General features: G+C 28.5%; 4 protein-coding genes across 7 annotated transcripts; 2 read left to right on the top strand and 2 right to left on the bottom strand.

Annotated features, from left to right (window-relative positions):
* Positions 1 to 221: 221 nt before the first annotated feature.
* On the bottom strand, positions 222 to 4,688 carry LOC132928731 (uncharacterized). Of its 4 annotated transcripts, none has more exons than XM_060993592.1 (6): positions 4,187 to 4,688; positions 3,918 to 4,029; positions 2,382 to 2,500; positions 2,152 to 2,307; positions 1,934 to 2,089; positions 222 to 1,857 (listed from the first exon to the last, which is right to left on the bottom strand). In XM_060993592.1, exons 2-6 carry the CDS (start codon positions 3,950 to 3,952, stop codon positions 1,625 to 1,627), a joined length of 699 nt encoding a protein of 232 aa, XP_060849575.1. In that variant the 5' UTR covers positions 3,953 to 4,029; positions 4,187 to 4,688; the 3' UTR covers positions 222 to 1,624. The 4 variants fall into 4 exon arrangements, with proteins under 4 accessions (XP_060849575.1, XP_060849573.1, XP_060849577.1 ...); XM_060993590.1 differs by having other exon boundaries at positions 4,191 to 4,687; XM_060993594.1 differs by lacking the exon at positions 3,918 to 4,029 and having other exon boundaries at positions 4,187 to 4,681.
* A 3,607-nt stretch (positions 4,689 to 8,295) lies between these two features.
* Positions 8,296 to 11,802, bottom strand: LOC132928732 (uncharacterized). The gene is made up of 4 exons (XM_060993595.1): positions 11,209 to 11,802; positions 10,186 to 10,308; positions 9,934 to 10,086; positions 8,296 to 9,867 (listed from the first exon to the last, which is right to left on the bottom strand). Exons 1-4 carry the CDS (start codon positions 11,342 to 11,344, stop codon positions 9,608 to 9,610), a joined length of 672 nt encoding a protein of 223 aa, XP_060849578.1. The 5' UTR covers positions 11,345 to 11,802; the 3' UTR covers positions 8,296 to 9,607.
* A 4,400-nt stretch (positions 11,803 to 16,202) lies between these two features.
* On the top strand, positions 16,203 to 17,505 carry LOC132929889 (probable pseudouridine-5'-phosphatase). The gene is made up of 4 exons (XM_060995521.1): positions 16,203 to 16,328; positions 16,488 to 16,713; positions 16,772 to 17,004; positions 17,083 to 17,505. The coding sequence occupies exons 1-4, from the start codon at positions 16,278 to 16,280 to the stop codon at positions 17,257 to 17,259; spliced, it is 687 nt and encodes a 228-aa protein (XP_060851504.1). The 5' UTR covers positions 16,203 to 16,277; the 3' UTR covers positions 17,260 to 17,505.
* Positions 17,420 to 18,803, top strand: LOC132929888 (pseudouridine-5'-phosphatase-like). The gene is made up of 5 exons (XM_060995520.1): positions 17,420 to 17,550; positions 17,613 to 17,723; positions 17,799 to 18,017; positions 18,149 to 18,381; positions 18,451 to 18,803. The coding sequence occupies exons 1-5, from the start codon at positions 17,547 to 17,549 to the stop codon at positions 18,625 to 18,627; spliced, it is 744 nt and encodes a 247-aa protein (XP_060851503.1). The 5' UTR covers positions 17,420 to 17,546; the 3' UTR covers positions 18,628 to 18,803.
* Positions 18,804 to 26,248: the final 7,445 nt, after the last annotated feature.

Below are 26,248 nucleotides of genomic sequence, written 5' to 3'. Positions count from 1 at the left end.
AATGTTACTTGATGACATTTTTTTGTCCTAATATCTTATTTAACTACCCATCAGAAATTCAGTATTTATTCTTGAAAAATGTAATTTTATCAAAAAAATTAAATTCTAAAACATTTAATTTTAATATATTATTCAAATATTGTAATGTATACACTCGGTTATTTTTCAAATATAATTGTTGCACTAACCAATAAGCATAATTAAATAAATATATACATCTATAATAGGTAATATAGTTCATTTTATTTCAGAAATATTCTATTCATATGATTTCTTATTAATATATTATTTCTACATTATAAAATAATAAAACATATATGTTTTGTAACAAAAGGCAGTTTTGCATAATACAGTTCATTAATATTAATAACTTACTATTAATTTTTCGTCATCAACTTTTTACAATTAGTTCAAGCTCGTAAAGAATTATTATAAACCTTAACAATTAATGTTATAAAATAACAAAAATTAAATATTAAATTTAATAGAACTAGAATAAGAATGATATTGTATAATATGGTATTACTTATTCTAATTACCTACTTTTAATAAATAAAGATGAATAATTTCAATGGTTTGTGGATATTACAACTTACAACAAAATATTAGATTATTAACTATAAAGTTATTTTTGATTACAACATCAATAAAAGTAAAGTTTTTAAAGATAATTATAAAACAACCTTTGATAATGTATTACAAATTACGATTAAGGCATTATCCAAAATTAATGTTGAATAGTATTATGACTTTTCTCATTTATTTTTTGACAAATTTATAGTTATTACTTATTGGTGATAACTAAATTAGCTATGTTAGGTATATTGTTTAAAAATAATACTATTGTTGACAATATTCTTAAAAACAAATAACATACATATTTGGCGTTATACAAAAGAAAACTTAAATATTTTTTTGATAAGCAATAAAGATAATAGAATACTTAACTTAGAATCAATATGCAGTGATTTGGTAATAAATAATACAATGCTAGTGTAATAAAATGCCAATGCATCTAGTTTATAGGATAAAATAAAATAAAAAAATATCAACCAAGTACAAATCTTTAAAATGAGATTGCATAAGAAAAATGAAAATTAATGGTGTTCATCCCTTACAGTGATGAATCCTGTAACTGTAGCACAGGATGTCCTTAAAACTAAATATTTTAATAATGCAAGTATTTAGCTACAATAAATACAAGCTTGCTTAATGGAAATAAAAAATATATAATATTAGGTCTTAAAATTACAATACTTCTTTTATTTTTAACAGCTATTTCATACAGATGTGAGATATTGAAATATTAAAACTAAATAAAGTGTATAAATTTAAATAACTAATATTATTGCAATAATACTCGTTATAAATGGACGGAGTCGGTTTCATACAACAGTCAAAATTGTTTTAACTCACATTTTATCACAATTAAACAAATAAATAATTTAAATTAGTATAGGTAATAGTGTTCATTTAAACGAAAATGAGATTATTAGTTTCATAAAATAACTGCTATCAGATTATGGAAATTGTATGATTTAATACTAAAAGTTACTATCAAAAACATATCCTAATGATCTAAATTGGAAATATTTTTAGTTTTTAAATAAAAATAAATTTCATTTTATCCTTTAGATTCCATGTCAAATTTAGTTTGCGATTCTTTCAAATATTTTCTTTTCTTCACTTGTATATTTGTTTCTACCAAATAAAATGCTCCAGATGCAAGTAAAGCAAAAAAACTCGCAATAGCCACACCAAATGCCCAACCGAAAAAGTTGTTGTCATGGCCAGGCATCCAACCTGGTCGATTAGCAAACAAAGCAAATATTAACACTGCTATTGCAGCACAAACACCTAAAATAAAATAAAAATACGTTTGTATAGTAAAAAAATATGAATATTTATAGCAATATATGAACATTAAATTTACCAGATACAATCAACGTTATCCCCAACGCAAAAGTTATTTGTATAAAACGTTTTTCATCAGGTGTACAACATAGAAGAAACATTGATGAACCAACAGCTGATACTAATGTTCCTAGGAATGTAATTGTGTAAAAGAACTGAGTTGCCACAATGTAAACTATAAAAATGCAAATTGAATAATTTAAATGTCGAGAAACTGTACAATATTAATTTAATTACATGGTAACAAAAATCCTTTGATTTCATCATATCCCTTGGTGAAAGGGTCAAAAATCCAGTGGCATCCAACAAAAAACCTTCGCTCTGCTGGGTCATTAGGATCTGGTAGTGAGCGAAAACAATGAGTCCACAGTCCAAAACTTTCTAATTTCGCTCCTAAATTTAAATTTGAAAAATATGATACAATAAAACATTAAAAATTATTTATTTTTTTTTAAATGTATAAATACCCGTGATTCTTCCATCACTGACTAACCAACTGGTTGAAAAAAATGAAATGAACACAAACACTAAAGCCAAAACGTACAAGCCAAGGGCTACGTTACCTGCCAAACTACGCTTTTTCATTCTACAAAAATAAACATTTAAGTCAAGACAATATAAAAAAATAAAACAAATAATAACTATAATATCAATGATCCATAGAATGATTATTACCATCAAACAAATACTTTTAATAATCACAAATATTTAAATATGTTTTGTCAATTAGATTATAAATTCTATGAAAAGTTTAAATTAGTATTTTAATTAATTTTATTAGTATTAATAAAAATACATTATGATAAATTAAATCATCAGTTTAAATGTTAAGTCACCTATTATATTTAATTAAAGATATTACTCTCATTAAAAGCATTTATTATTAGAAATTATTACTATTATACATTTTATTTAATTTACTTTTTATTTCTTAATGGGTAAATAATAACAATAAAATTTAATATATTGTAATGAAATAATTATATAAAAAATAAAATCATAAATTCTATACTTTGTACACACACACACACACATATATATATATATATATATATATATATATATATAATATATATAACTAATCAAGGAATTAAAAAAAAATATTTTTTCTATGAAAAGTTTGAAATTACAGTTGTGAGTATTTCCCAGTACAAGAGAGAATATTAAATAAAAATTGTAAATCAAAGAAGTAACTTCTGTAATATTGAATGTTTAGTTAAGTTATTTACTATCCAACTTTTTATGATAAATTAAGACATTAACTATTAAGCCATTAAGGTATAAAACAAAATATGAAACAAATTATTAAGTTTTTTAGAAGTAGTTAAAAAATAATAATTTGAGTTAATTAATTATCATAAATTATAAAGTACATAAAATATTGATTACATAATTAATTGCTAAATTACTTTTTAACTTTGCTAGTAAACTTACCTATGATAGTGTGATACTAAAATAGTAAAATCATATAAATATAATACATCATGAGTATTAAAATACCATGTTGTTATAGTCAGTACATGCAATAAGCTATTAAATAAAGTAACTGTTCTACTATTTATGCTTGAAAAACACTAAATTCTAACTATAGACAATATCCTAAGGTATTTAATTTAACTAAGTATTTGCGTGGAAAAGTTATATAATAAGAGTTAAGATTATGTTTATTAATTTAAAAAAAGATATATTTCCAAACAACAGGTGAATAATGTTATTACTCAATGGTCATTTTTTGTAATGTTCCTTAAATAGTATGTAAAGAATAACAACATGATTTATTGATATTTTATACTAATGATTAAATTAACAGTAAATTGTATACAACAAAAGGAACATCAGTGAATCCAAAGTGTACTTTGGCTAAATCATAGCATAGGTGCAGTTGAAAACAAGGACAAGCCCATAAAGTCTTATTACTTAAGACATTAGGCAATAACAATAAACATGATAGGTACATGTTTTATAGTTTTGGTTATAATTTAACAATTATGCCATAGGTGTACCTCAGGTCATTGTCGGAAACTGTCGACCCTGGCATTGTGCTGGTAAGCGACGTATGATGAGAGTTAATCAAAAACTGTTAATGGCATGCCACACGTACAACACAAGACAAACCTAAATTAGTGCGAAAAGCAATGTTAACGTTTTATTTTTTTAGTTTTCAAGTAAATCTTAAAATACACAAACATTAAATACAGATTAAATGTATCATTTATCATTTATGTTACGTCAACAACAACAAAATCAAATCAAGACGAAGTTAAATGAATACCTACGCGAATTATCAGGACAACGTTTGCGGTGAAAACTTGAAAAATCTGGACGAATTACTGATACGATAAAGAAAAAACAGTCTCGTCGTGGAGAAATAGGTGTAGTTGCGGTCTCACATCACTCGGGAAGACAAACGTACGCACAGATAAACACGAGTACGTGACGATTAATAACACATAAACAGTAAACACACTTTGCGATCTGGATGGACCATTAAAAAAGAGGGAAAATAGTTGAAAAAATGAGTGGAAAAATAAAAAAAAATACGGGCGGAGGGACGGCAGTTGTTGCACACCAACACGACGGCACGTTGGCTCTTCGGAATTTGGCGTTTTCAATGGTTTTGTTTGTTTGTTATATTATCTGGAAAACGACGGACAGAGATACGATCCACGTCCGTGAGGAGAGGGGACGACACGCCCTAGGTCGCGCATGGCGGGGCGCGCCTATTCAAACGGCGACGGCGACGGTTTCGGTTTCAGCCGTTTTTTTGCGTATTTTACCAACTCGCTCTCCGCCACCACCGCCACATCTACGGCCTACTGGTACGGATATTTTTATACTTGAAACCGAAATATAGGTACACATACGTAGTTGTTCATCCAGAGTAGGTATACTTACGTTATGCTAATCGAGTGATCACAACGACGGTCGTCGCATAATAATTATTATATTGCGGCGGCGACGACGACGATGACGACGTAGGTAGCAACTACGAATCGTGTTTTGTGATCCGATGATTTTGAAACCGCAACATGACTCTCGGGAGGCCGGGACTATACATATTACTATACGTCTATCTTTACAGAATACGCGACAGACAATCTATATGCTTGGATATCTATATCCCATATGAGTCAGTTGACACGATTAGAAACGTCTTAAAAAATGATAAATCTCTAATTGTAATATATCTGGATATATTAATTAATATTTAGTATATACCTCATGTATAATATACTTACATTTACATTCGCCTGATATTTACTCTTCTTTGTAATTTCCTTGTAGTTCGATAATGTTTGCAGACAATATACATACAATTATAACACAATAGGTAGACCTAATTACGCAGTTAAACTTATATTAGGAGTCAAATTAATTCGTTTCTACGTTTAAAATCTACAGTAGTTACGTAATATACCTTTAGCTGAACACAAAAAGTATATAGACATCGGTAGTACATATGTATCTATAATATGAGCTTATAGTTTTACGAATGGATTTCATTGCAATAAAGAAGGAAACGAACGGTTAGAATTAAATTGTATAATACCTTCTTTAACAATATAGGCAATGGTGATCATAAGCATCTAAAATATTAATTAATTAATGGGTATGATGGCCTATAGTACAATTCGATACAAATACATATTTACCGAAATTAAACTTAATCCACTGGACAAAAAAAACATTAAATAATAATAATAATCAAAAAGTTGTAAATTAATAAATTTAAACATGTACAATAGGTGAAATTCTTAAAAATTATTTGTAATAATCTGAATAATGTAGGATCCTTATTACTTATTAACTAAACACATCATTAGATCAGCTAAAGATTATGCGTACCATAAGTAGTGTTATAAAAAGGAACGATGTAGGGAAAGCATCATGAACTTGATGAATGAATAGGAACTCTAAAATTAATTCAGATGGGAGAGAAGGAACATCCATGTGTTCATCAACTATTAACTTTCGCAAAATAACAAGTATGCTGTTCGTTTGTGAAGTTAATGAATTAAGTACAAGCTGTTACAGTGGAGTTATCTGAGTAGATAAATTCAGTTTTTTAAATAAATGTAGCTTATGATAAATAAAAAGCTTCTGAACTGATTCTAGATGTAAGGAATCTATTACCACAAATGAATCTCAAGAATAGATGCATATTTCACTTATTTCAGTATGGACAGAATATGAGAACAGTATAGCCAGTATAGGTACTGTTTAAAGCGAAGATTTTCAAAATATGAATCACAAAACCTCAAGCCTTAAACGTTTTACATCACATTTCTTCTATGCAAGAAGAAAAATTAAAATCCGGACAGAATAAAATACCTATAGGTCTTTTTTAGTAGTGGCACATCAATACAAGAGCTATTAATCGAATACATTATTATTTATAAGAGATCAGTATCTAGCAAAACACATGGACTTACATTTATGTATGTTAAACTGTAAGGCAATGGCATTAAGCCATAAGACAATAGCGTTCAACTCCACCTGGAGGGTTACACAATCAGCTAAAGCTAATGTATTAATTTTACGGAAAAGTTTTAAACCATAAAAAGTAATCTAAATAATAAAGGTGATAAGTGTTTTCCTTGAGCAAGAACACCTGAAGAGGCATTAATAAGCAACAGCAGTCATAATTTTTGTCCATTAAAACTTAGTAATAAGAAATGATCATGTTTTTTAGAACCCACTATTTGAAAAGTTTAGATATGTGGTTCTGAATCGAGACAGGTCTGTAATTTTTTATAAGCTATTCGTCCCCAAATTTGAGTACGGCAATTACTTAACAGAGCGTCAGAGCAACTCATTTTTAATATGGATGGATAAATACAATCATTCTTCCAGAAAAAAAATTTCTATCAAAACGGAAAGCAGATGGCAGACAGCATTATATACAAACATCTCAGACAAACCATCTGGGCTGACAGATTGTATAGTTTTTAGTTTGTATACATCCAACTTGGTATCATCAATACGACCAATTACTTGACAGAGTAAAATATAAAAAAAAAATCTCTGGAAGCATGTTAAATGAAGGAAGAGCATAAACTGTGATGAAATAAGAATAGAAGAGGCTAGCGATTGATTCTGTACTACTACTAATTTTACCGTCCAAATGAATCGTACAATAGGAATATTATTGCTAAATGCTAGAATTATTTTTACGAACTAAGTCTCAAAAGTATTCATTTTAAACGTGTTTTCAATACGCGATAATTATGATTTATAACATACTTTGCAAACTTATAGCGTACCCGAAGATTGGAAAACTCATCATAATAAAATGGAAATAGATGACGAAAGTCACAACTATCTAGAAAACAACACAACAATTTTATAAATAATAACTTGGAAATTGGGAGTCAGGTACCATATAAATTCGACATTATAATCGTTTGATGTATGCGGTAGATTGGTTAATGATGGAATGATACAAGCCACAAGACTATACAATAAGCAGAATATAAACTAGAGGTATGTCACATATACACACAGAGGAAACCCAATCAAAAGTCGTAGATATTGTATTTGTACACACTTTTGTATCAATTTATATCCAACAAGTCGGTAATGTCAAAAACGTTAATTACAAATTTGAAGTTAGTAATTAGTAATCACTACCTAATTACCTACCTATAGGTACCATGAGCATATCTTTAATTACACTTAATGTTACATGCATCAATAGCTGTCACGAAAGACTCTATCACCGGCTTCAACTGCTTCTTTCCAATGGGCCACGGTCACATTGTCGTCATCGTGGAAGTTATACAATATAATGACTTACCTAACTCCATTAAAACTATTCGAGTATATTTTTATGGCCCATGTTAATATATTTTGTACAATAAACACGAGACGACGTCGATAGACAAACGCAGCAATACAGCTCGAGGACGAGTTTGGTCGGCGAAAAACATAAATAACGAAATTATTTAATCGTACGCAGTAAACACTTTCCTATAGTACGGTTAACCCAAGTCGCCGGAAGGTCTCCTGGTTTCGAGTATTCGCATCATCACGCGTGGGAACCACAAACGTACGCGACCACGTGAGAACGACTATTCTAACTATTACATTGTACTGCATTGATACATTCTTCGTCGTCGGATTGACAATAGGTTATGGGTGTGCACGTCGAGTTTTTCCAAGGGTAGACGCGAACGACGTCCCGCTGAGTGCGCCCAAGGATTTTTCGATGGCCGTAAGGCATATTAAGTGTTTACCGAAAAACGGATGAAACGTCGTAATAATAACGTTCATAAAAACGATAATATTCCATCAGAAATGAAACTTGAATTATATAACGCTTCACCAGAGCAAACGGATAAGTCACATACCCACAGAAAGGAAACCCAATCATAAGTCGTATTGAGTTTGTATAAAAATATATTATATGTATATTTGTTTTCAATTCGGTTAATACGTTTTATAAAATATAAATAAATAAATTTTAAAAAAAGCTGTAAAATTAATAATAAAGCAAATGATATGTAACTCTTGGTATGAGGAGTATGACAATCATAATTCTCGAATTTACACATAGAATACTAATCAGTAACAAGGAAAAGCTTAAAATTATAAAAAAATACATTGTTCAATTTTGAAAAAAAATTACAACTTATTATTATTTATACATGGTAAGATTGGTAAGACAATTAAATATCATATCAGATGAATTCTAAGTTTTCTATTTTCTTTTTAATTCAGATCTAGTACCTAATTCACCAGTTTATAACATTAATTAAACATATAATAATTCATAAAACAAAAAAAAAAAAATGGACGGCATTTATTCATTCATAGAATTACTCTACTAAACAGATGACATTGTTTCATTTTAAAACAATCATAAAATCTAATTGCGAAGAGTATTCAATCAGAACAACTTAAACCTTTATATAAACAATAATTATGCAATCACAGGATAATTTTTTTTACGTATTACAATTTTAGTCCATAACAACTTTAAGGAATATTTAACAAAATAGTATAAAAAATACAGTTACCTAATATCATTGACTATATATAGTAAAACTATATATAATCAATGCTAATATGAATATAAAAAATGTAAAAGTATTGTTAAACATTTTGCTGCAATTGTGTAGCATTAGTTACTAAAATTAACTTATAATTAAATGGACGGATAATTGTTAACCTAACTACAAAAAATATACATTAATTACCTTATATCAATTTTTTTTATACAAAATTCTCAATTATTATATTTAGTGTACGAACAATTAAAAATCAATTATTTCTTATAGAATAATTATTATTAAAATGCGTAGATTTTAAATCAAATACTTGAGATTCTTGTAGTTAAAAGTTGTAAATACTTATCCATAATCAATTGCACATTAAATTCAAAATAAGATCAATAAATAATTTATTACAGTTTGTCAATAATTCTATAAATGACCAAGTAATAAATTGTTTTTAAAAAGCCATTCTTAAGAATAAAAATCCATAAGTGCTCATTCATACTATACTTAATAATATTTGTTATCCAAAACAAATACCAAATGTTTTCTAAGCAAAGTGAATAGTTCGTGCAGACATTTGAAGAAAGTCAACGAGTCTATGTTTAAGAAGTGCTCACCATACATATTCATTAAGAATAAATTAATGAAAAAGTGCAGATGCTGCTACCGAAGTTTTGAAAATAAAATTTGAAAATTTATATGTCAGTGTGAGACGATTGTTTTAAGTCATCTGCATCATAGTTGTAATTGGCCCTTTGGGTAGCCATTTTTTGACGTTTAATCTTGTGTGCCCGTCCCTCTATTACATATAACACTCCACTGGCATAAAGGGCAATAGTTCCTGCGACTGCTACTCCATAGCTCCATCCTATATCATTGTGTTCCCAATGTGGCATCCATACTCTACTATCTCCATCTATTCCAAATATTATGAGAGCAATAGTACTGCATATAGCTAAAAATTTTTTATCAAATTATTAGTATGTTATGAATTATAAGAAAACATGACACAATGTTTTACCAGCAGCTATGTAAAGTATTCCAGCTGTAAATAGAATTTGAACATAGCGTTCATAAGCTCTATTTAGATACATATAAAGTGTAGTGTAGAATAAACCACATACTGTTAAGAGAACACAAGCTGAGAACCAAAACTGAGTAGCAATATAAAAACCTAAAAATAACCATTTGTATTAATTTAAAATCTCATAATAAAGTATTAAAAACATAGATAATGGATAAAAAGTAATAAAAAACGAAATCATAAACAAACCTTTGAATAAAATATCATAGATAATATAATATTCTTCTTCAAACACCCACCAACAACTATGGAATCTTGTGTCGTACCAGTGATGAGTGTCCTCAAATTCTTTAAAACATACTACCCACAGACCTATGGATATGAAAACAGTTTAATAATTTTAATTTAACATCTAACTATTACCTTTTTGATCATAGATAATTACTAATTGGTATAAAATATTAGATGAATACAACAATATTTGGTTAACATATTTAATGAACCTTAAAATCCACTTGTGGATTATTTTAAATAATATTATATTGATATAACCTAATTATCAAATGAAAAAAATGTTTGAGCTATTTTTACTTTATGGATTAGTTTTTTAAAACCCAAGGAAATGTAAATTATTATAACTAAACATAGATACTATAGATATGAGAAAACTCAACATTTAGTTTAAGAGACAAAAATGTGATTAATATAAAAATGTACAGCTTTGTATTCTGTTTAAAGCACAGTTTTATATATCATTACCGTATTTTATTAGTATTTGGAATTTGCTCAATGTATAAAAATATATTCTAAAAAAAAATCTCAATATTTCTCATTAGTTTTAACTCCAAAAATTACTTGAATAAAAAGGCCAGTGACCCCAATGGATACAAACCAATCTCTCAGAATAAAGGACATAATACATAAAAAGCCATCACTCTAACATTAAAATTTCAAATAATCTCAAAATCACATAATTAAAAACCTTTACAACTAATACCTATTTTACTATGGTACAAAACTACAAGAGGCGAAAAATTAAGTACCTACTAATCATTTTAAAAAAAAACTGAGATATTTTAAGCGCATTTTTTTTAAATTCCTAACACAGATGGCGCATTTAAAGACACCTGTACTGCGAATATTTCATTTTGTGATAGGAAAATTTCTCTACTCGACGGGAGGGACTAAAAAAGATGCAAATAAACTGTATGAGCACCCCTAATTTGGGCGTGACCGTGCGGGTGGGTCGGCGTGCGCGCGCGCTATACTAACCGATCCTTTCGAATTTCGGGTGCTCTAATTTTCCATCCGTGACCAACCAACTTTTCGTCGTGAACGCCAACAGGACCAAAAACGCTCCCAAAACCGACAGGCCAACGGCCGTCAGACCGTTCCTGGACTTGGCCATAGAAATCACTGGTACATCAAAACGCGAACTGAAATTTCAAGTTTTGAAAAAGACAACAAAACTGGGAGTGTCCTCCAACACGGTCGGTGGCGGTGGCGACGGGGACGGGTACAAACAACAACAGCGGTTATCACACACCGTAATCAACATGTGGCTCAGGGTGGCAAACGTGAATTGCGCGTTTTTCCCGTTCCAACGATAGAAATCCGGTTTTCTAACCGACGTTTCGCGCGCGTTTTTTTTTTTAATTTATGCTAATACAATTTTGCGGCGACATTCCGGGCGAGATGAAACGAAAAATCAATGAGAATACACGTTTTTGGCTATTTCCGCGTTTAACCCGACCGGAATAAATTAATTTTGGAGACAAAGGATCGAAATTCAAAATAAATCTACTCGATCGACGCGGCAGCAGCGTGCGCATAAACAATCACGGACGACAGATACACGAGACACGTCGAAAAACGGCGCGCGCAAAAAACGACCACGCGATGACGACATTGAGGGGCAAGTCCGTGGGTGGGGAGGCAGAGTACCAGAACACCAGCAGACTACCACATTCATAGTGGACAGACGGGCGTGATCGGTTTTTTTTTGCCGTAGAAACTGGTTATGGAACGACGTTAATACTTAATACGCTATTGCCTATTACTATACGTACACGTGAAACCCGTACGGATCGTTTGTTGGACGTTAATCGCCGGCGATCCGTTTGCGGTAAGCATGCCCGGTTGAAGGCCAAATGGAAATTAGGAAACCCACCGATGACAATAAAAATTTGCATTTAAGCCTATATAAACTATATATAGTATATACAGGGTGATTCACTGTGCATATTGCTCACCCTTTTTCTTCAATAATGCAGTTATTCAAAATCTGATTTTTGGACTTTTTAAATTTACTCAATGGCCTTATTTTCAAATTCTTGGGTTTTTTTTTCACAGAGTGTCCTCTGAAGATCCAAGCTTTTATTTTCAAACCTCCTTTTTTTACTGTAAATTAAAAATCTCGATGAAACAAAACCAAAATTTGAACGCGTAGTCTTACAGTAAAAAAAGGGGGATTTTTATTTAAAAACAAAATTTTGAATCACCACGTATACATTCCTTAAGTCACATTTAAAAACACAAGGTTTTAAAATTTAGATCTTTAGATATATTTAAAAATCCCAAAAATCAAAACTCGAATAAATTTATTACTTAGGATTAGGAAATATAGGTTATATTAGGAATATTAAAAATATTGCTGTAAAAAAAATAATATAATGTATGAATTATTATAAATTAAGAGGTATAAAATATTTGTTTCTTTTATACTCTTAATAATTTGTGACAATTATGAAGTATTCATATTATATCATCCCCCATAACTCATGAGCCATAAAATGGTCCTAGTTACTCCACTGTAGTGATTCATCCTGTATACCATATTATTATGTATTTATAAATTTTAGAACGAGTCGAGGATTATACTATATTTTTATGAATTATGATTATATTTCTATAGGTAAATAGGTTATATTATATAGGTAATGGTATATACAAGGTGATTCATTTTATGTCTACTCATTAATTCGAAGTCTTAATTTTTTTTTAAATGTAATTTTATGTCATTGAAAAACGATTTTTTTCGTATAAATATATATATATATATTAATATATATTTCATATTTTGAAACAGGATGTTTTTTGAAACATGACTTTATTGAAATGCTAACAAGTATTTTCTAGCTTTCTGTTCTGAAAAATCGTCAATAATATCGTCGAAACTCAGGATTAACAAAAAAATATATATATACCTAGGTCCAAATACAACTAATTTTGTTTGCCTGTTGTCGGTGGAAAACTTTTTCGAATGGAACCAGTGCAAATGTTCTACTTCTACATATCCTTGCATAAATGATAAATATAACCCTGGTTACATTTAACTTGTAAGTATTTAAAGTTTAGATGAGCATAGAAATAGATCAACATTTTTTGGGATTCCCGTGTAGGTACTCTAGTGCTCTATAGTCTGATATCTACAACACTCATAGAAACTTTAATCATTAATTAGGTATACTTGTAAGCTATAAAAATTACTAATTACTACCCTGCCTAACGATAATGTATGCAGCGCAACGTGGGTATTGCCGTCACTGCCGCACATCTACTGCACTGCAAAATTCAAATTGCAACATCATGATGAATAAAATCTAAGCATTCTAATTTCTAAGCTTAGTAGTAGGATTTGTTTTTAAATTCACTGCATTTAGCGTGCCGCTTTTGCATTATTTTAGAGTTGTTATAAAGTGTGTACCTGACACTCTTTATAACTAATTAATTACTCGTTCAAAATTCAATTTTTATGTATTGAATTAGTGCAAACATATTTTGCTTTGGAATATGAAATTAAAAAATGATAACAATAAAAAAACACTTGCCAAGTCAAAGATCGGCATATAAACTTTCTTGGTTTTCAATTTTTAGAAATATATTAATTGTATGCAATATGTAAGTATAAATGTATAATGTATTTTATTTTTTATTTTTATTTTCATTTAGTGAGATAGATCTCTGAAACCGGAGAGCGGATTTTGTTGTTTGGGGTCTTGTTAGATTCACATTGGTTAGAGAAGTGCATTAAAGATTTTCAGAACTTTATCTTTTATAGTTAATTCACTACAGTGCTTCAAAAAAGAAAAAAACATTTTATTGGGCGTTTTTTATGTTTTTCAGCTTTATAGCTCTGTAGTGAGTTAACGATTGAAGATAAAGTTCTAAAATCTTTACAGCACACTTCCTAGCTAATGTGAATCTAACAAGACCCCAAATAACAAAATCCGTTCTTCAGTTTCAGTAATCTACCATGCTAAATGAAAATCTAGCAAAAAAATAACTATTTTTTTAATTGTGAAAAATTAATTAATTTATTTTGAAAATGTTTAATCTCACATTTTGTATTTACTTGATAATCCTTTTTTAATGAGCTATCAACCAAATTTTTAGTTATAATGGTTTTGGAGAAAAGTAAAAAAATAGAAATTTTGGGACTTTTCACGCCGACGTTTTTGTGGATTCAAATCGTTATACCGCTTGGGTGTGAATGGTGTGATATCGGATCCCTCTCATTAATATTTTATGTTAAAACTAGCTTAATTGTCCACTTACTCATTACAACTGAGTTATATTTTTATAATTTTCCTATTTATCAAAAATGCTTGAAGTTTTAAAAATTCAGACTTTTTTCATTTCAATTACCATACTTTCTCGATTAAAAATCAAGAAAGTAAAATTGTAGAATACATAATTATTTTTCAAATTATGAAGGGAAAATATTTTCAAAAAAGTTAAGACTGAATAAAGAATGTAAAGTGTAGGTACACTTAAATTTGAACACCTTGTATATGTGGGGTTATACTTATTATCGTCACGATAACGTGTTATGAAACGATGGCGCTAACCGAAGGTCGTTTACATCGACATCAATTAGTTACTGCATATTATTTACAATAAATTCACATATCAATATTAATATATTATATTTTTGATTGTAATTAACAACCGGGTTCGGCTCGCGACTCTATTGACATGGTCACGACTGACGGAATTAATTTTTTCACTCACTGCGGATGATTTTTGTCTTTTGATATTTTAAATTTTTTTTTTAAATGGATGAACTTTTTATGATGTGCTTAGTTTTACTCTAAGCAATAAGCATTGTTTTAACTTGTAAATAAGCATGTTTACGATACTGTATCTAAACGTCTAAACTTTCGTAGCATATCAAAAAAGCCCCGTATACCAGCTAAATACATCATTCGTTATTTTTATTTTTTTAATTAGTCATTACATTTATCTATGTAACACTTCTTTAGCATATCTATAAGTATATAGCTGCAATCTGCATTTTACATTGTCGATAATTGTCATTTGTACCTGCATAATTTAAAAAATTTTGAGGATAAAAATTTAAATAATTGTCATTTATTATTTGTATTATAAAATTAAAAAATGATTATTAGTAATAAATTATTAAAAATAAATTATTTAAATTATATAAAAATAACAATTATTTTAAATTTTTATCCTTTAATATTTTTTTAAATTATGTAGGTACAAATGACAATTATTGACAATGTTAAATGCAGATTGCAGCTATATACTTATAGTCTATAGACATGCTAAAAAAGTGTTACATAGACAAATGTTATGACTAATGATTATATTTAATTATGTAAATCATAATAAAATAATGAATAATGTATTTAGTTGGCATGGGGTTTTTTTTCCGGGGCTTTTTTTCCGAATACCGATTTGCGTAATCAAAGTGGTATCAAAGTGGTATACGTCTATACACCATTACCATACCATATTATGTATAATACCTACCATTATAATTATCCAATATATATATATATACAATATTAAATACACATACACAAATTATAATAGGTATAGGTAGAATAGAAAAATAGAAAGTTGTTCGGACTGGGTACAAAAAAGTTATGATCGTGATAATAATGAAATGATAACGACTAACGGGCTGGGACGAAAATACGATACGAAATATAGAGCAGCGAGCAGCGCCCCGTCACGACATACGGACTACGGAGTACCTACGTACAACGTACTGCCGAGTTCCATGTATAGTAATCGTAATATTATAACAATATATTATAGAGTGGTGTTCGGCGAGAGTAAAAAGTTCTAACTTCCCAACGACGGTAGCGGTGTGGTGTTGGGCGTGTGATTCTCGCGAATATAAATAGGACGGGCAGAATAGTAACAGATCTAAATAATTTCGATTACCAATACGGATCAATCAATGTCTTCGCGGAGTTCGTAATTCCTATTTTCTTCACAGTACCTATATTGGCTATTATTTATATTTATTTATTTATTTCGTTGTCCGAGTGTATTGGAAGTACGTCGTCAATAATCGAAATAATAACATGTCCAAATATACGCCCGTGACTCATGTCATATTCGACATGGACGGTTTGCTTTTAGGCAAGTAATCTATCTATCTACCTATATTAATTTCAATTTTACGAGCGAATGTAAAAATGTTTTTTGTGCGTCTTCGTGTCGTCCTAAAAGTTAAAAGAATAATTTATCATAAGAAATAGCAATGCATAAAGAAATAATGTTAACTATTTCACTTTTCAGACACTGAAAAAGTATACTTGTCCAGCATTACTGAAGTACTGAAAAATCATGGCAAGGACTACCATAATGACTTACGAGTCAGAGTTATGGGCACGGTACCAATCAACACGGCTACAATCATAATAAAAGAACTGGAAATGGACATAACTCCTGTTGATCTTCTTGCCGAATTCCATGAAAATCAGATTGTCAAAATGGAAAATGTTCCATTTTTACCAGGTTTGAGTCTATTTTGTAAATGATTTATATTGATAAATAATGTAAAACCTATTTGCAGGAGCTGAAAGGTTAATCGATCATTTATATACCAACAATGTGCCAATAGCTGTGGCTACAAGTAGTGGTAAAGATACTTTTAAAGTGAAAACAGCAAACTACCAACACATTTTTTCAAAATTCCATCACATTGTACTTGGTAGTGCAGATTCAGAAGTTAAACAGGGAAAACCAGCACCAGATATATTCCTAGTGTGTGCATCACGATTTGACGATAAACCTGTACCACAAAAAGTACACTATTCTTAACCAATATTTTAATATCATGTTTTATTTCATAATACTCATAAATATTTATATTGATAATTACAGTGTTTAGTATTTGAGGACGCCCCAAATGGTGTTACGGGTGCAAAGTCTGCTGGCATGCAAACCGTTATGGTTCCAGATAAAATAATTCCTAAAGAAATGACTTCTCATGCTACTCAAGTGATATCTTCATTGTTGGACTTTAAGCCTGAAGATTTTGGGCTACCTCCGTTTCCATGACTGTCAAAATTGAAGAATTCATAATACAAACTGTGTTTAATATTATTATTATTTATTTATTAGTAAACAAAATAGAAATATTAATATTTATTATTTATTATTTGATATAATTGTTTGTTTCTAATTATTTAAATTGTTGACTTGTGTTTTTAGTGACTTGTATTAAACAGCTGTTTGTTAACAAATCTAGTCTTATCTCTGTAACTGATTAATAAATAATTTGATTATATAATATTTTGCTTTGAACTGAATACATTTGTCTATTTTGTCTTAAACTTCATACAAAAATGAGTAAGTTGATTTATCATACTGACTAATTGGATTTAGCTTAATAATAGTTTAATACATTTCAGGATTACCCATAAAAATTACTCAAATTGTTAAAAATGTTAGTCGTTCATTTACTACCAAGAAATTACATCCTGTGTCTCATGTCATTTTTGATATGGATGGTGTACTTATAGGTAATTGATCATCTTTTTATTACCTACATTTCTTTTTTCAATAATCAATTATTTATTGCTATTATATAAATATAGACACTGAAAAAATACATGAGCAATCTGTAGCAGCAGTGGCATCTAAATTTGGTAAGACCTACAATCTTGATTTACGTTATAGGGTGTTAGGTGCACCAGAATTAGATGGAGCCAAGATGGTAGTGAATGAATTAAATTTGCCAATATCAATTGAAGAATTCTTAAATATGGTTCATGCAATTGAAAATAAAGTTTTACCTAACGTTCCTATACTACCAGGTTTGTAAAATAGATTTCCTATTCACCAAAAAAAAAAAATTGTTTATGTTAATTTTTCTGCCTAAGTTCATACCAATTTACTATTTTTAAGCATGACATTATTATTAAACTATTAATTAAAATTATTTCAGGTGTAGATCGGCTTGTGCGTCATCTTAACAAGAACCAAGTACCATTTGCTATAGCTACTAGTAGTACTAAAAAAAGTTTTGACTTGAAAACTTCTCATCATAAATCATTGTTTTCACTTTTTAACCATATCGTCACTGGAGGATCTGACCCAGAGGTAAAAAATGGAAAACCCGCGCCAGATATATTCCTTACATGCGCCTCTAGATTTCCTGATCAACCACATCCAAATAAGGTATCTACTCTTATATAGTATATTTTTTAATAACTTAGTATCTTATTAATTTATTGATCATTTTTTCAGTGTTTAGTTTTTGAGGATTCTCCGAATGGGATACGAGGAGCTAAGGAAGCAGGCATGCAAACAGTTATGATACCAGATAAATTATTATCAAAAGATTTGTGTACTGAAGCAACTATAGTATTAGGCAGTATAGAAGATTTTGTTCCCGAAGCATTTGGATTGCCATCATTTAATTGACTTCCTTACTACTTGTCTATTTTTTCCTTTTGATTTATTTTTCCTAAAGAATACAACTTATTGTTTTTTGTTTATTAAGTTTAAGCATACAAAAACTGTTTATTATTGTTGACATGTCGACCTATAGTGTAGTTTATTTTAATGTATTACCTATATTAAAAAGTTATTGAATTTAATCGTCTATAAATGATTTTGCTTACCTATACCCCAGAACTTACATTGACCCAGCTCTTCTGTAAGTATTAACTTAGAGAAAAACGATATAAAGTGGAGTTAACATTAATAACTCTTGTATTGAAATAACAAGCAGATAGAAGTTATTATTTTTATAGAAAAATAAATTACTATTGTAAATTAATTTTTTAAGATGATCATAATAAAATATCAATAGAGTCAATAAAGTAATTATAATTATGAAATATTTTATTTAAAAATTTATTTTATACTTAAATTTGACCGAATTTTGCATTAGCGCTTTTGTAGTAATTTATTAGTTGTATTACTACTGTAGTAATTCTACATATTTAACATATTTAAGGTACATAATCTCAACTATTAAGTATAAATGATTGAAAATATTTTGATCAACATATTTATTACACAAACTATTTTTGTATCAAGTACCTTGTCCCTCATTATTTACTAATTTAGTGTATTCCATTGATCATTCTATTGGTAAATAATCAATATTAAATATTCAACAGATTATTCATGTAAATTAACCAATGTATTTATATATTTAGTGTATTGCTATTTCGTCAAATATTTTATCTGTATGCGTTGACTTTGTCTTACAAATGTACAACATAGACAATTTTACGTTCACAAAAATTTGTTGCACTCTGTTATTTTTAACAGACCTAGTATTTTTTTTTTAGAGTGAATTGAACAATTATACATTTTAAAGATGAGATGTTAACTAGGAAACTTCAGAAGTTTTTTATTAATATTACATAGTTACTAAGCAAGTTATATACATTTTAAAACTGTAAATTCTAAATTGTATGTTTGTAAATTTTAAAATACCTATCATAGTTCGCATTAAAATAAGAATATCAATAAAAATCTTTGAGATATCTACCCTAAATAATAATTTTAACTTAAAATTATATGTTAAGCCAATTCATTCCAATTTTAAAATGGATTATTGTGAACGTATAATTCCTTATGCTGTACATTTGTAAGACAGACTACACATACAAATATCGGAGTATGATATTCAAGTAAATATGTCGATAATATAGGTAGGTAGGTACTAATATGTAATAAATAATAATATAGGCTATTTGCACTATTGCACTACCTAATATAAATACATAATAGGAACTACAGGTTCACATAGGCCTTGCAAAGTCCAAGCAATCTATTTATTCTACTGTAAGAAGGTAAAATTGAACAAATAAAATGTTTATATTATATTTTGTAAGATCATATTATGTGTTTTGCAAAACACGCAAAATCCATCATCTTGACACCTTAAGTGGCCCAAGTTAAAAATTTCGATTTTCAAGCCATACTATAAAATTAATAGGTACCTAGACACCTAACCAATTTGTAAAAATTAAAATTTGTTATCACAATATCACATATTATAGTCTTACTTTCCAACTATGTATTTCTCTTTTAGGGGTGCAGCCGTGCTGGACTAGTCACCTTAAATTATTTTCCAGATCTAACAGCTTCGACTATAGTTCCAACAATATTTCAGTAGTAGGTATTTTAAGTGAACTAGAACTATGTGTGGTACACTGGTACCTAACTTAAAAAAATGCCAAAAATAATTAAAATAAATGGGATTTACTATTCATATATTTATAAGGTGTAATAGCGTGGTTTAATGACTCAAATAAACAAAATGTAACTATGTAAGGAAAACTAATGAACATTATAAATATTTATAAAGCCTTATGTTTGAGGCCATATGAATAATGAGAATGCTATGATATAATAATACAACACGAAAAATCATATATCCATACAAAAAAAACTGGAAATCATGAAGTCGATGTGGATATATTATTTTATTCTCATTTATTCTGTATAAAGTTTGAACAATAATTACGTTTACATATATGATATGTATTTGTAGTGAATTAGTGAATACTTACAATTATTTGAAATATATAGTGTATATATTAGTAATATATAGTTATATTTTTTATGTAAGTATCTATATATAGAGACGTATTTAGGGGGCTTGGGACCCGAGCGGTAAATACACCTATGACCTTTTGCTAAAAAAATTTAGGTTGGGAAGGGGCATTTTTTTTCTTACCTGGGGCGCAAAATTCCTAAATACATCTCTGGGTATAAATTATAATATATATAGGTCTTATAAAAATTAAACGAATTTATTATTTTAACTTTTAAGTTTAAGTACCTATATAACTAGTTTAATTTATCTACTGAATATATTATGTTGATTAGTTTGAAGGAGGTAACTGATTAACTGAGCGCTGTATTATATATATATATTATATATATATAATATTAAAGTAGACCCGCTTTCGTTTGTGTATTTGATAGTAAAATAAAAACTTATATAATATCTGCTTGGAGTTTTTTAATAACAATAGTTAAGAATATTTTTTTTTCCATACTGTTGTATTAATACTTTAAAAAACGTCAATATTTCTCGTCTCTCGATATCAATTATTATTTAATTGGTATTTGATAAATAAATTATGTAAGATATTAAGCTGACAGTGTTGTGTAATTTTCCTCACCACCTTTATTGTTAGACGACATACAAATAGGTATATCATCCATGTTATTTATGAGGTATTACACGAGGCGCGTTTTTTTTATTGTGGTGTCCCCAGTAGGCCTAATCCACATCGTAAGCGAGAACGAGCGAATGCCGACCGACTATAATAGTTGACAAAGATAGTGAGATTAGTAACTGCACTTTCTCGCGTAAAAATGCATCTTATACACCAATATAAGTATTACACAATATATAAGTACTTAATATAAACAAATAAATAAAGAATTATACATTTAATCAGAAGGTGATAATTGATTTAAATTTATAGTTTTAGTTTTGTCGTAGCACGGCATTCGTCCATTTCCAGCTTACTATAGTGTTGAATTTAAATGCATGTCTTAGGTTCTAAAGAAATAAGTGAGGCTGCAGGTGCTGCAGGAGGATTATTGGTCACACCGTATTATAAGTTCAGGGAGTCAAAACGGGTTAAATTTTTTGGGGGGTACTTATCGGGTTTTGTATTAAAAACCGGGTAAAATGTTATGGGTAATGGGTTTTGTGTTTAAAATCGAGTGCAATTGTTTGATTTCGTGTCTGAAATCGGGTATAATTGTTTGTGTGCTAGGGGTGTGAGGTACAAACATGGGATAAATTGTTTTAGGGCTATGGGTTTTGCATTCAAAACCGGGTAATAAATATAGTGGTTTATGGGTGGGTTTTGGTGGTTTTGCATTCAAAACCGGGTGCATTAATTGTTTGTGGGTTTCGTTTCCGAAACCGGATAAAATTGTTTGTGGGTTACAAGTATGGGATACAAAAGGGGTCAAATTGTTTTAGGGTTGTGAGTTTTGCATTCAAAACCGGGTAAAATTGTTTGTGAGTTTCTCGTGTTAAACTGGGTAAAATTGTTGAGTAGTGTGGGTAAGGTGCTGTGTAAGTGAGTTTCAGGTGTGGGAGGATAGGGTAATATTTTTTGCGGATTATCCATTTTTACTCCCTGAATTAATAATGTGATGGAACTGAAATATAGGAATTATGAATTATACATCTTGATATGATAATAATAGTTATTAAAATGTAAAAATGTTCGATTATAAATTAGCATTATAAAAAAGCAATTAAGTAATATAAAAGATGATAGTTATAGAAGATGGTTATACTATTATTTAAATTCAACACTTTTCTAATCCTAAAACTATACTTAATATATAAATATATGTTATCTAATAATAGGTATAGGTACTACTCTATAATATATAAATCAATAAAAAAATATAACTGTCTATGATATAATTATATTATATTATAAATATTTAGTAGATTAGACAGAGATTTGAACTATTAAAATTAGACTACTCTAGGGTTTTCTTAATATATAATAGTACAACAATTGAAATAAATAAATATTACTCACAAAGTCACAAAATGATGTATAACTATTTTACGGAGCGCAGACTGGTCAGCTGATTTTCCTGATGCTATTTATCACTATAAATAATATTTTAAAACAACTCACGCACAAAATAATTAAGTATAAATATATTATAATAATTATTTTACAAATACAATGGTTAATAATAATAATAATAATAATTGGGTACACCGTACACGGCGTACACCTTATAAAAATACAATCAATTCTGTGACGTTTTGCACACATAATATGAATGCGTTAAAATAATAATAAAAATATGTATATAAAAACTATAACTATAAAGTATAAACCAATAATAAAATATAATTTAGTTCACTAATGTAGAAATCTAGAAATAAATGGTGTTTTACTAACTTTAACACTATACTCTGTTTATAAAATATTGAAAAAACGGATAATGTGTATGTGTGTGTGTGTTGCCGGCCGGCGATAGTCGATGTGTTGATGATTAAGTATTGAGTGATGACACGTAAGGGGACAAAAATTTTAATAATATAATAATAATAATAATATTATAATTTATAGGTAGGCGATACAAATAATATACTTACGGAATAATATGCGCCACGGACAATTTTTATTCCGATCTACTAAATCGCCGAAATCCTCTGTTCGTATAAATGTCTACTAAATCGCCGAAATCCTCTGTTCGTATAAATGTATTAAATAAGTTTAAAGCAATTAAAACACCTACATATTATATAATATTATATATTAAAACTATTATACAATAAATACTAGAAATAATTTAATAAGTCATATACCTATACTTAAACATATTATATTTACAAAATACATAAAATGATCTTACTTAGACTAGGTACCTAGTTTAACTTAGCTGTGCTGACCAAGACTCGTGGCCGGATTGGACAAATTCGACCCGCCGAGTTTTAATAATATCAATAACCTGCAATAACCATGTACATACTAGGATCCGTGCAAGTCTAACATTTAGTCGCCATTTCTTCAACGTTTAACTCTTCAGACATTTTCGGTCATCGAGCTCCTCGTGACTTGAACTGCCCAAAATTCTCGGGGCCCATCGAGTTTTACTCGGTAACTATTGCCGAGATAATATGGCCCTGTTAAGACTTACATAAAAGTAATTACTTACCTTCACGCGGACTCGCAATCATTTTTCTATAGTGTACGTTAACCGTTATGTAACATTGGAGGAAGTACATAATACACTGTTCCGGGTCTGTGATCTGAAGAATAGCAACCGTTGTTAATTTAAAATTACATTCATCCTTCTCGTATGCATCTATGAAGCTAAAACGGTGTAATGATTTATATTTAAAATAAAAAGAACAAAATATCATTAAACTTAAACAAAAAGAAACATTGACATTTAAAAACAGTTGCAGAAAACTTTTAGAAATTACAAATAAGAACGGTAATCGAAGAAACAAAAATATTATTTATGAAAATAAAAACTGGTCTGTATTATTTAAATGTTTCTGAACGACTAACAGTTTATAGACGTAGAGTTTATTAGTTTCTCGTATACTCGTTAAAAGCAAATTAATAACAAACATTATTCAGCCAACATATTATTATATTACCATTTATTACAATATGAAATATAAATAAATAGTTTACGTTTTATATTATATTTGCAGCCAGCACACGATAATAAAAAATAATACTATTACTATTAAAGTACTAATAAGTAGCCTTATTAGGACCAATGGTGCACGACAAATACAAATTCGTGAAACCTAAAATTGTAGATTAATTTTGTTTGTGTACCAAATGTATTACAAACTGTTGTTTTATTATTTAAATACCTACGTAAAAAATATGAAATTATTATCATACTCGAATACTTCACTGCATGTTTACTACCAATTTTAATTTTTTTTTCAGTTTTCTTAGATCAAAATACTATTTTTAGAATCTGAGTGGGAACGATGAATGTATTGATTTTATCATGATGTGTTTGTGTGTGAGTACACAATGCGTTGTGGATAAAATGCTTTGATGTTCAAAAATGGTGATGGTTTTGGAGAGATCAAACTTATAGATTCTCAGTACTTATTTTTATAATTGGAAAAACAGACAAAAATATTTTAGAAAAATGTAAATTATCATAATAAGTATAATAAGTTTTATATACATATTATCAGTCATATTTTCTTATAAACGTTTAAGCAACCTAAGTTAGAATTTTGTAAAAATCGGAAAAATATCAAACTAATTTATATTTAGAAATGCATAGAAACTTTTCTTTTTATATCTAAGTTTTAAAAATTAAATACAAAATTCTTCATAAGTAATTCATAACGAAATCATAAAATCTAAAAAATGTACAACGACAATTATTTTTTATAGACATTTTAAGTTTAAATTCAGATCATTTTATTTGTTAAAAGATAAATAACGATGTTATTATTTTGTTATAATTAAATAACATTATTCGTGAGAACATAAAACTGTTACGTATTTATTATTATGAATTTTACTATACGCAATAACATTTTTGACTTGTTTAAAATTATTTATTTATAGGCACCAAGAATTTATTCTTTACTGTTTTACGGTATTTACAGAAAGATGTTATTAATTGTTTGTGTTACATAAGTTGATATAATATGGTATAATTGTATAAATATATTATGTCATTATAATAATTAAATATTATAATAATATAATAAATGCAATATTTTCGCATAAAATTATACCAAGTTTTGTATTGTACTTGCTTCGGCAGTACATATACTAAAATACTAACATATACAAACCAACCTATTATAATACTAAAATTATGACTTACTAAATAAACGACTTTAATAGCTATTTATAACTAATATATAATTGAATTAAAATGTAACATTAAATTTAAATCTATAATAGTAACCCATATTTAATGTACAGCAGAACAGTACTTACTTATCTACCTTTTCTACGTTTTTTTTTTTAAATTTTCAGTATTTATTTAAAAACTAGATAAAAAATATTTCTATAACATAGTATGACGAACAAACATTAATTTTTGATGTTGCGCCGATTTTCCATTCAAGAAATCTTAAACTTCTTTAATGAATTGTATACATTTACATGTATGCAGGTATAACACAAACAATAATCAAAAATAAGCAAATCAAACAATAATAATATTATTATGATCACACGGCGTATTGTACAGGCAACTCAGCTACACCACTGAAGTGAAATGAATTCTTACAATAGCATCCTAATGTAAAATTAAAAGTAAATGTAAAAATTGTTAGCAAAATGTATATTTAAACATTTTCAATTTATTTATGGTGTTCTCGATTCAAAAAATTAAACATTAATATATTCATGATACTATGATACGTCAATACATATTACATATATAAGTTTTTATTTGATTAGGTGGGTAACAATAAAAGTATAGTTATTTTAATATTTTTTAATCCATTATGGATTGTAAGTATAATCAATTGTATAATATAATATATATATACACTGAGACTATAGACAAAGCCATTTAT

The sequence above is a fragment of the Rhopalosiphum padi genome, chromosome 4, assembly GCF_020882245.1.
Source record: "Rhopalosiphum padi isolate XX-2018 chromosome 4, ASM2088224v1, whole genome shotgun sequence".
Classification (NCBI taxonomy): Eukaryota; Metazoa; Arthropoda; class Insecta; order Hemiptera; family Aphididae; genus Rhopalosiphum; species Rhopalosiphum padi.
The sequence above is the reverse complement of the archived record's forward strand: the minus strand, read 5'-3'. Positions and strand labels throughout refer to the sequence as shown.

What these genes read in the sequence shown, in the direction of transcription:
- LOC132928731 (XM_060993592.1), bottom strand. Translation starts at nt 3,952, where the DNA reads ATGCCAGGGTCGACAGTTTCCGACAATGACCTGAG. An exon ending in CAGTGATGGAAGAATCACGG is followed by an intron (nt 2,308 to 2,381) that starts GTATTTATACAT and finishes ATTTAAATTTAG; the next exon opens with GAGCGAAATTAGAAAGTTTT. An exon ending in GATAACGTTGATTGTATCTG is followed by an intron (nt 1,858 to 1,933) that starts GTAAATTTAATG and finishes ATTTTATTTTAG; the next exon opens with GTGTTTGTGCTGCAATAGCA.
- LOC132928732 (XM_060993595.1), bottom strand. Translation starts at nt 11,344, where the DNA reads ATGGCCAAGTCCAGGAACGGTCTGACGGCCGTTGGCCTGTCGGTTTTG. An exon ending in CTATGATATTTTATTCAAAG is followed by an intron (nt 10,087 to 10,185) that starts GTTTGTTTATGA and finishes GGTTATTTTTAG; the next exon opens with GTTTTTATATTGCTACTCAG. An exon ending in AATACTTTACATAGCTGCTG is followed by an intron (nt 9,868 to 9,933) that starts GTAAAACATTGT and finishes AAAAATTTTTAG; the next exon opens with CTATATGCAGTACTATTGCT.
- LOC132929889 (XM_060995521.1), top strand. Translation starts at nt 16,278, where the DNA reads ATGTCCAAATATACGCCCGTGACTCATGTCATATTCGACATGGACGGT. An exon ending in TATTCGACATGGACGGTTTG is followed by an intron (nt 16,329 to 16,487) that starts CTTTTAGGCAAG and finishes TAACTATTTCAC; the next exon opens with TTTTCAGACACTGAAAAAGT. An exon ending in AAATGTTCCATTTTTACCAG is followed by an intron (nt 16,714 to 16,771) that starts GTTTGAGTCTAT and finishes ACCTATTTGCAG; the next exon opens with GAGCTGAAAGGTTAATCGAT.
- LOC132929888 (XM_060995520.1), top strand. An exon ending in TATGGATGGTGTACTTATAG is followed by an intron (nt 17,724 to 17,798) that starts GTAATTGATCAT and finishes ATATAAATATAG; the next exon opens with ACACTGAAAAAATACATGAG. An exon ending in ATCAACCACATCCAAATAAG is followed by an intron (nt 18,382 to 18,450) that starts GTATCTACTCTT and finishes TCATTTTTTCAG; the next exon opens with TGTTTAGTTTTTGAGGATTC.